Raw genomic sequence first — 10,698 nt, 5'->3', positions numbered from 1 at the left:
CGAATTTGCCAATTGGTAAAATATTTGAATTATTATTTATGTTGAAGAATGATTTTAGTATTGAAAATACTGTGAAAAGTTTTCTTACCCTATTATTCCATGTAATAATGATTTTCTGTTGATTATAAAAATCCAAAGGCCCAATTATCTTCTACAGACACTGCCTGTGCAGTGCAGCCTGTGAAATCAAAGTTACAAAACAACAAGAAACAACAGTGTTGTAGCAGAATCAGAGCAAAGTATCAAAACTTTGTTAACATATCTTCACAGATTTACTCTATAAGAGTGTAAAAAGAAACCCCAGTGAGCCCCAAATCAAAACTAGGGTTCCAAGTTGAAAGCAAGGATGAAAGCCTCTCTGAAGTTCCGCGACGAACAGCAGAAGCCCTTGTTTAGGGCGAAGGTGCCGCTGAGCGTTCTGGGAATGCCCTTCCAATCCGGCATCGTCGCTGGTGACACCAAAGAACTAACTCTCAACCTTTCTACCTTTTTCGAATCAGGTCCTTCGCTTAAAGTGGCGTATCGACCTAACGATTCCAAGAACCCTTTCTCGCTCATAGTGAAAACGGGAACCGGACCCTTCGGTTCCCCTCTCAAGAGCTCCATGCTCATGAGCTGCGAGTTCAACCTTCCCTCCCGAACCGGTTCCCCGCTCTTCATGCTCCACTTCAAACCCCGCTTCGGGGACTTCACATTCAAGAAGACCCAGACCTCCCTCTTCGACGGAAAACCCTTTTCCAACGCGCAAAACGACGTCGTCGTCGTCAACGAGGCCGTTCAAGTCGAAACGCCGTCGTTCGCCGGCGCCAAGATTCCTGTTCTGGATACGAACTCCCGCGCCGCGGGCGCCGTGGCGGGGATGTTCTCCGGCGTTGAGGTGTCCGCCCGGACAACGCTCCCCGTGCGGGGTCGCGCCGCCGTGAAGTTCCGCTGGGGGGTTAGAGTTCCGGCGGAGTTCAAGGGCGACGGCGCGTTCCAGCGGATTCCGTTTCTCGTGATGGACAAGATCGGCGTGGAGCACATGATGGATTGCGGCGAGGCGAAGAAGGGCAGGGCGAACGCGGCCACTGGGGCTCCTGCGAGTGCTGACGTGGCGGAGGCGTGCTTCGCGGTGAAACGGCAGATGGAGGTCCTCCAGTCGGAGAACGGATTGCTGAGGAACGCCGTGGAGGATCTCCGGCGAGAAATTGTTGGCGTCCGAAGCGGAGGTTCGGAGTTTAGTAAGTGGAAAAACCCTAAAAAGAACGACAAGAAAACACCGTCGGATTATGGTGGTTTTTCCGGGAAATCGACGGAGGTTGAAGCGAGTGAGGAATTGAAGAAGGCGTTGATGGGAGTTGCTTCTTCTGGGGCTTGAATTTGAATCCGTTGGATGAAGATATTGTTCTTTTATGGTGTATTGTCTATAACTTTTTTTGGGATGGGTAGAATTCTGTTTTTCTCCTTCAAAATTTATAAATTCAGCTTTGAAGCTGCGAATTTTTCTTCTTTACTGTTATGCATGTTATGGTGTATAGGTTGGTTCGTCAAGGCTTGTTCTTGTGTTCAATTTTGAAGCTATGAATGAAGGACCATGAAGTTAAGCAGAGTCAGATTATGAATTGGTGTCACTCGTCACTTTCACATATGAAATTTAAATGTTAGCCGTAGATGTTAGATCAGACTATGAACGTTTGGTTTGGTGTGAATTGGGTAAACAACTTTTGAATGTGAAAAGAATTCATTCATTTTGGTTAATTGTTTCCATTGTTATGATTAGAATTCATTCGTGTTAGTGAGTTCAACATGTCAATATGATTACAGGGCAAGAGACAGATGTGTGAGATTGATGGGGGCAGTGATTCTTGAACAATTGAATCAATGGAACAAGGCACTTTAGATTGTTTTTGCTCAATGCAATATTGAGATTGAGATTGTTCTTGTTGCTCGGTGATTTTGGTTTTAGGAGGAATTAAATTTTCAACTTTAAGCATTTGATTAATGCTCTATGTCAGATATTTGAAGCTATTGAGTTTCTTCATTTTGCATTGAGATTTTTGGTTTGGGAGGGAATTGAATCTTCAACTTTCAGCTGTTGATACTCAACGAGTCAATGTCACATTTGTTGAAAAATATGGAGTTATAGTTATGTTGTTTAGAGCTTTTTGGTTTGGGAGGGAATTAAATCAAAATTCAATTTGGTGTTACTGTCAGAATTCTAATTTGAAAATTGAATTTTGCTCTATTATTGCCAGCTATTGCTTACAGGTGATGCAGATTTGTCGGAAGAAATTGCCCAATAATTGACAATTGAGTATTGCAAAGGAGAGGGAAATGAATAGGCTACAATTTGAATAAACTTGAATCTTTAATCATAGTGTATTTTATTACAGAATAAAGTTTTTATGGTTATATTATATATATATATTATTGTGGATATTAATGATATCTTAGTTTAGGTAAAAATAAGAGGAATAGAAAAGAGAGATTGATTGTAAATTTTTCTTACAGTGAGTACTGTAAAAATATATTCTCTACATGATTTTCATAGAACAAGTCTATGAAGATTGTGTTTTACGGTTGATGCAAGTGTTTCATAGGTTTATTAAATTATTTGTTCATAAATGGAGAGAAAAAAAAGTAAAATTTAGGTTTAAATCCTTGGATGGTTCTCGTATTTGTATAAGAATCTCAAGAGGATCTTCATATTTTCAAATGTCTCAATTGGGTCTATATATTTGTAAAATATCTCAATTGGATCTAAATATTTGTAAAATTGAACCAATTTTGTCTTAACCATTAAGTTGTCACAAATGGTGTTAAAATGTGCTGAAGTGATACACTGAGGTGGTTATTTTATTAAAAAAAATATGCTGCCATGATCTGGAATTTAATAAATTAAAAAAATAAAAAAAGTTATGCAAGCAAAAAAAGGAGAGGAAAATGGTCTACACTCAGAAAAACCACAAGAGAACCAATTTGAAAGCCCTTTCAACCCCAAATCGCTACTACCTCTTCATCTTCGTTGTCATCTCCTTTGCAAAACCGTAGCCCCGGAAAGCCGTCGTGCCGCAAAACCGAATCGGAGACAAGTTGGTTCCACCCTTTTGAAACGCACTTGAATCGCAGGAGATCTTTCACCGGAAGTCACGACAGAATTTCCTATCCCCTTTGAGCTGCACAGAATCACTCCCAGCATACACACTTACAACTGCCAGATTACATTACAAAATGCAAACCATTACACATATTCCCAAAGTCAAAATCCCCCTAAAAGCCTGTACCTTTCTACACGCCCAAAAATAGAAACCACTCAATTTCACTTAAAACAATGAATTTTATTCAGAATCTCATAAAACTTACCTTCTTGCGCATGAAGTAGTTGATTCCGGAGGCCAAATCGTCGATTTCCCACTTCTCGAAGGTCTCGGAATACGTGAACCTCAAAGTCTCCGTTTCGATAGACTCCAGCAACATCGCCGGAGCCTGCGTCGGCCGCCTCAAAAGCCTTCTCCGGCGCACCGATCTGCTTGATTTCGACATGTCGTCGCTGCCTCTGTGATCCTTGCTGTCATCCTCCGCCTTCCGCGACAACCGCCAGCTCAGCACATAGAACAACATCAACGCCGCCCCAGCCGCCGTCGCCATTGTCCCTGCCGTCATGAGCTGACGGAGCTTCAATGGGGTTTTCTGCGGCACTGCCTCACGACACAAGAGCTTCCTCTGATCCACCCCTTCAGCTCCACCACCTTCTTCCTTCAACACCAGTTCTTCCTTCTCCAGTTTCCTCATGACACGGACGACGGTGCTGCAATTTTTGCGGAAATAGTAGAAAGTTTTTTTAGGGTGACAGCGAAGAAGACGAAACTCAGACTCTCAAATCCTTCCTTTTTTTTCTGATCGCATAATTTTTCTATTTTTTTTATTAAATTCCATGTCATCACTGGCAGTATATATTTTCTTAATAAAATATTCACATTAGTATATCCACTTCAGCACATTTTAACGCCGTTTGTAACAACTTAACGGTTATGGCAAAATTGGCTTAATTTTACAAATATTTGAATCTAATTGAGATATTTTGTAAATATATAAACCCAATTGAGACAGTTAGAAATATGAGGACTTACTTGAGATTCACATACAAATACGAGGATCATCCGATGATTTAAACCTAAAATTTATAGAGGATATGATGTGATAAGAGAAAATAGGTAAAAAAGTTATAAATATTTAATTGGTGTATCAAATAGGAATAAGATAAGTGATTGTTAACGAGGGTTATTAGAAAGAACAAAAAAAAAACATCACTGAATAAAAGTTTCTTAAAAACAAAAGTATTATATTAATATATATATTATACATGCGTTGCTTTAAATTGAAAGAAAATTGTTCATAGAAGAAACAACAATCTTTTGAAGAAACAACATTCTTTAATGTATAAACAATTTTCTTTAAAGGCTTAATACCTTTTTTGGTCTCTCTTTTAGGGGTAATGTTCAAGTCCGTCCTACCTTTTTTAAAAAGTTCAATGTGATCCCAACTTAGGATAAAAGTGTACAATTAAATCCTTTTTGGTCACGGCGTTAAATATTTAACGATCCAGCTGACAACGTGGAGTGATCTGTGCAACGTGACTGTTTAGGTTCATAACGTACTGCATAAGGGATAAACATGTGATTTTCATTAAAGTTCACGGGGCCGTGGTTAAAAAATTCTGAGTTAGGGTTTGGGTTGCAGAAATCGCGATTTGGGGTTAAGCATTTTGGAGGAGCTGTCTTCCAAATTGGGTAATCTTGAAGCTGAAATCTGCAGAGCAAATTGAATTCCGCAAATCAGGTTAGGGTTTATATTTGATAATTTTAAAAACTTGAGGTTTTCGATATGTTTTGATTGTTGTCGCGTTTCAGGGGGTTTAACTATGGGTGAAATTGTTTTGTGTGAAAAGTTGTCTTGTTTTGATGCATGATAGTGGTCCCATAGGTCTTACTTTAACTGAAATTAGTGGTCCCCCGTTTGCATTTGCAGGGTTCGAGTAGGGATAACCCCAAAAATTTCTCCCAACATTCTTCGTAGTTTTGGCCACTTTGATTACTGCAATATCACCACAATAACAAGTAGGGATTAACCCACCTCCCCTACAAGCACCACCATGGGACGAACGAGAAGATCCTTTGGCCCAGCTTTTCCAAAAACGAAGAACACCCTTGGGAAGCCATTCCTATGTCTCCCCAAACCCTTCCCAAACCTCAAAGACCAATTGGGAGAAAACCAAACCCTAACTCCTCTTAATGAAAATCACTGCCACTGCCACGTGAACTTTAATGAAAATCACTGTCACTGTCACGTTATGAACCTAAAGAGCCACGTTGCACAGATCACTCTACGCTGTCAGCTGGATCGTTAAATATTTAACGTCGTGACCAAAAAGGATTTTTTCACAAGTTGGGATCACATTGAACTTTTTAAAAAAGGTAGGATGGACTTGAACATTGCCCCCCTAAAGAGGGACCAAAAGAGGTATCAAACCTTCTTTAAATTCAAGAAAAACATATGCAGGACCCATATTACTATAATATTTTTTATTTATAAGAAAAATTAGATAAAATAACGATAAATAAAACTATAGATAAAATTTGACATTATACATTTTTTTAAATTAATGTAAAGCAGTTTAAAAAACATATATTTTAAAGAAAATATTAAAATAAAACTAAATTGAGATCATCATAACACAACTTTAGTTTTAAAAAAAATTACATTATATCTATATTTAAATTTTAAAAAATCGTAGTTTTAAGAAAAACCAAATAAGTAACATTCATTCACAATACATCCATTTAAACCTTGTAAATTTTAAATTGTTTCAGGATGTCCCAATCTTCAAGTGGAAGTGTGGTGGAAGTCTGAGGATGAATTTGCGATTGTTTTACGCGGTTATTTAAATGGATTTGAGATTATTTGTTGACGATCATTTGTAAAAGAGATAAATGAAACATTCGTGTATGAAACATAATGTGAGGGGATTGATCAAAAAATCCTTCATTAATAATAGTGTCCAAAAAACATAATTCATTTTAGAGGGGTTGGAATCAATTATGGTGACCTTGGAATCGATTCCATGTGTTTCAAAAGAGGTTGAAATAAATTCCATATTTAATGTTAGAGAGTAAAATTAGTTCTTGTACTCGTGGAATTGATTTTGTACTATATGAAATCAATTCTTGTACTCGTGGAATTGATTTTGTACTGTATGTGCTTGGAGACCCTTTGATCCTCTCAACTAAGGTCTAAAGGCAATTGATTGCTCAACATATATCGGATACTAGATACCTTGTACCTAATAGAGATTGCATGTCGATTACCGAATACTTTGTAAAGGTTAATGCCTACTGAAGATTGAGAATTGCTTGCCAAAGGTCAACATATGTTTTAAAGGGAGTAAGCACAATATGCTATATAACAAGTGTCGAGTGTCGGATGCCAAGTATCGTGTGTTAGCTAGGTTTATAGAGGGGGATATTCATTGGGGAGATACAACACCAACTTGAACTAAACTACATAAGGGATTGACACTACTTTCTACCCCAAACTTTAAGGTAATGGGTTAATGGATCTTCAATCTTATACGGTGCTTTACTTTTTCATTTTTATCAAATGTGAAACTTAGAATAACACTTGGAATCTCAACACTGTGTACCCCCAACTAAAGACTAGACACCATCCGTCGATGGATGCGTTCCTCACTAGAGCTTGGTGCCACCTACTGATATCTATCGGTGCCTGCTGAAAAAATCAACGAACCATGTAACTTAGCCAAAACTGGTTGCACATCACCATAACTAAAATGGTCCTTAGGCCAATGAGCTCATAATCGAGGCCCATTTAGGTAAAGGTCAAGCAAGATTAGTAAAATACTCCTATAAATATAATTTTAATCGAGTTTTGACTTTACTTTTATATTAATCACACTTTGACCAAATCTTTGACTTTGAACACTAACTTAAGCGTAAAAGAATCTTTGGCAAGCACAACACTCACTCATTTTGTACGGATCAAATAAAAGAAGGTTAGAGAGCGAAGATAAGGCAAAAACAGTTTGTGAAATGGAGAAAGACTTTTTACATGTACCTTTGACTTTATAAATACAAATTTTATGTTTTTCATAATAAAATTTGGAATTTATGATTTATATATTTTTTATTTTTTATATTATTAATAATTAAAATAATAATATTTATAATAATAATAATAGTAACAATGATGATGATAATAATATTTTTTTAATTTTAAAAATAATTTTCTCATATTATAAATAAATATAATTAGTTTTTATTTTTTATTATATATTATTCGTAACATTCTATTTTAATAGAGTTTAACTACTAAAAGAATTATCACATGTCGAGTCTACGTAATAATTAACTTAAAAATTAACTTAAAGAAACATTTTATCTGTTATGACAATTATGAAAACATTTATATAATAACAAAATATTATGTTTACAGCGTACTACTAAGAGTTACATTACATTGAAATTAAAAGTGTAATATAGTTTTACAAAAAAAAAGAACAATATACACTCAAACTAAACATCTTACTCTACACTTCAGCACTACTCCTGTCTTGCACTAGATCAACTAGAACATCTTCATCTGCTCACATTATTAAAATGATCATTGCAAACAATAAGAAACACACAAACAAACAAATAAAAAAGAAGGTAAGATAATGTACAAAAAGCAACCATACTTCACCTTTATAGATGTAACCATATAACACAGATAAATCAATCATTCTTAAGACATGCCATCATTTATAGGTTTACCGGATATATGTATTGATATCGAACTCTTGGGGGACATGCACCAGTGCGTGGTGAAACAACCCGGCCAATCAAACTACTACACACCAAGGTTAATTCGTCAAACATCCTTGGCCAAGAAACAACCACTAGACTAAGGACCTCCTACTACTCTCCACGACATACCCACCCTTCTCTACTTGAGATTAGATTATTATTAAGAATGTTCGAAACATCCCCCATTTTAGAACCCCTACATCAATACATTACACTACTGAGCATCACCATAGAATCTCTCCAATAGATTCATGAAACTACTTAAAACACATATATCATATTCACCATTAATAACGGACTCATGATCATCATAATATCATACATGAACGAGCATCGTAGATGTTTACCAATGATACTTTAACTATATTTATATTCATAGTTAAAATCCATTAAGCATCAATTTTTACAAGATAAGAGGTCCTAAAATCCATACAAGCTAGTTCAAACCAAAACAAAAATTTATAACACGCATAAACATAAAAGGACTAGAAATAGGGGGCACCTACTGAGTAGGATCCATCGCCCAGTGAATTACTGAGAAAAAGCACCACCCATAACCGTTCAACGCCCAATAACCTGAGAGCTCACTAACTTCAAAGCGCTCAACGCTCATACTGGTCAACCAATGCCCTGGAGTTCCGTGGCTCTCTAACTTTACAGAGCTCAACACCACAAGTTGCCTCTTAGCGCCACACTAGCACTCAACAACCTTAAAATTTGGTCTAGATGCACTCAAGGCCTATCCAAATGAACAAATCAATGTCCTTGACACTGTAATTGATTTGAAAACATGTTTATAACTCAAATTGGATACCAATTTACTCAATTGGCCAGTGACTCAGTCCATAAGATCAAACCAACTACCATTACAACCCTAAATAGTGATAAACATACTAAAGACTCAATCTCTGTAAGATAAGTGGCTAACCAAGTCCTAGATGACCTAAAAATAGACTCCACACATCAGGTTCATTTAATATGCCACTCCCATAAAATCGCACCTGTCAAAACCTCTCCATTTTAACCAAAAACCAACCATAACCTTAATCTTTCACTACACTAAGATCTAAAACCAATTCCCAACTAATTATAACATTAAATCCACCAACTCAAACAACCAAAACAAATAACAATCAACCAATAATCATGGTAAGGCTCTGCCACTATCAAACAACATACATTTAGACCAAGTACAATCAATCAAGCTACAATACAACAAAATTTTTGTAATCCTATTTACTCAATCTCCACGACTCAATCAATTTAATCCAATTAAATCACACAAACTCATATTATCAAAGTACTTAAAGCAATATAAAGTGAGGTATTTAGCTTTCCTTATGAGAAGACCAAACTGTTATAGAAAACCTAAAGCAACTCTACAAGTATAAGAAGTCCTATCTACTCTTATGAATCATAAAACATGATCAGGATACACGGTTAGAACCACTGATAAGCAGAAAGTCTTATAGATGACTCAAATGTCACATGCATGCACAACATACTCTCATGCAAAGGAAGACAAAACAAATAAAAAAGAAGAAAAAAAATAACTTACTTTATTTGAGAAACTGATCGATCCAAATTGAAGAGCTCATTGCCATGATCAACCCTACAGTCTCAGTTCTTCAATCAAACAAACAGAGACTAATAACTTCTGGAAAGTCACATAATTTTAGAAAAATGATTTCTAGAGAAATAACTTGTTCTAAAATTATAAATTTTGTTATAACCAAACTATTTATATTAAAACATTTTAATATTAAAATATTTAAGCTTTACTATTTTTAAACCATTGTCACTTTTAATTATTAATAATAAAAATAATAATATTTACAATAATAATAATAATTTTTAATTTATAAAAATGATTCTATTTTATTATTATATTATATATACATAAATAATTAGATTTTTTATTATATACTATTAATAAATATTATAATTATAGTAATAATATTTTTATAATTTTAAATAACAATTTTAATTTTATTTTTAATATAATTTTTATTATTATATTTAACTTCATATCATATTTATTCTTAAAAATGAATGACAATTATCTAATTTTATCTATTAATTTTTTTTTATTTAAGTTAGCATACTTATCACATCTTACACAAATTTTCATAATTTTTGTTTTCAAATTCCTTCGTCCATCTCTTCAAATTCTTTAATTCAAATTACAACACAATTTCCTTTCATCTCTTTAAATTCATCGAGGGACTTTTCCTCTTATTATCTTCCAAATTCAAACATTACTATGGACAGACATTATAATTATTATTTTTATTTTAAAACAAAAATTTAATAAAAGATTAGATTGATTAATTATTTACAATTTTAGAGATAATTGTATCATTATACTTATTTCCAATATGAGTTACATTTTCCTTACAATTGCAAGCAACTAACTAAAGGGCAGTTTTAAAGATTATTTTATCAATTTATTAATTTTAGGTACTAATTTAATTAATTATTACAATTCAAAAGAATAAATTAATTACTTTCCTTTTTTTATTTTACCTGAAATGCGAGTTAAAAGATAGCTTGGAGACGGCAATCTAATCTTTTTTAAATCCCTAATTATTCTTAATAGGTGACCAAACTTAAACCTAAAGGCATACATTAATTATTATTTAATAAAAGGGTAGGATAATTATGTAGGTAAGTAGAATATGGAACATTGACATTATTACATTCAATTTTTATTTTATTTTTTATACGTATATTAATTCATAAAACTCTTAAATAATTTTTAAAATTTTATTTTTTTAATTCTATGTAAACTAATTTTAATTTATATATATTTTAAAATTTTCAAGAATCCTTAATAATAGCGTGGTTTGTCCCACGT

The 10,698-nt window shown here is 34.4% G+C and overlaps 1 protein-coding gene across 1 annotated transcript; it reads left to right on the top strand.

Annotated features, from left to right (window-relative positions):
* The first annotated feature begins 291 nt into the window (after positions 1 to 291).
* Positions 292 to 1,592, top strand: LOC148194122 (uncharacterized). Its single transcript, XM_088095909.1, has one exon. The coding sequence runs from the start codon at positions 347 to 349 to the stop codon at positions 1,355 to 1,357; it is 1,011 nt and encodes a 336-aa protein (XP_087952035.1). The 5' UTR covers positions 292 to 346; the 3' UTR covers positions 1,358 to 1,592.
* Positions 1,593 to 10,698: the final 9,106 nt, after the last annotated feature.

Source organism: Vigna umbellata, chromosome 8, assembly GCF_029865625.1.
Source record: "Vigna umbellata cultivar VRB3 chromosome 8, Vumbellata_1.0, whole genome shotgun sequence".
NCBI classification, from domain to species: Eukaryota; Viridiplantae; Streptophyta; class Magnoliopsida; order Fabales; family Fabaceae; genus Vigna; species Vigna umbellata.
This window is presented reverse-complemented; position numbering and strand designations above follow the sequence as displayed.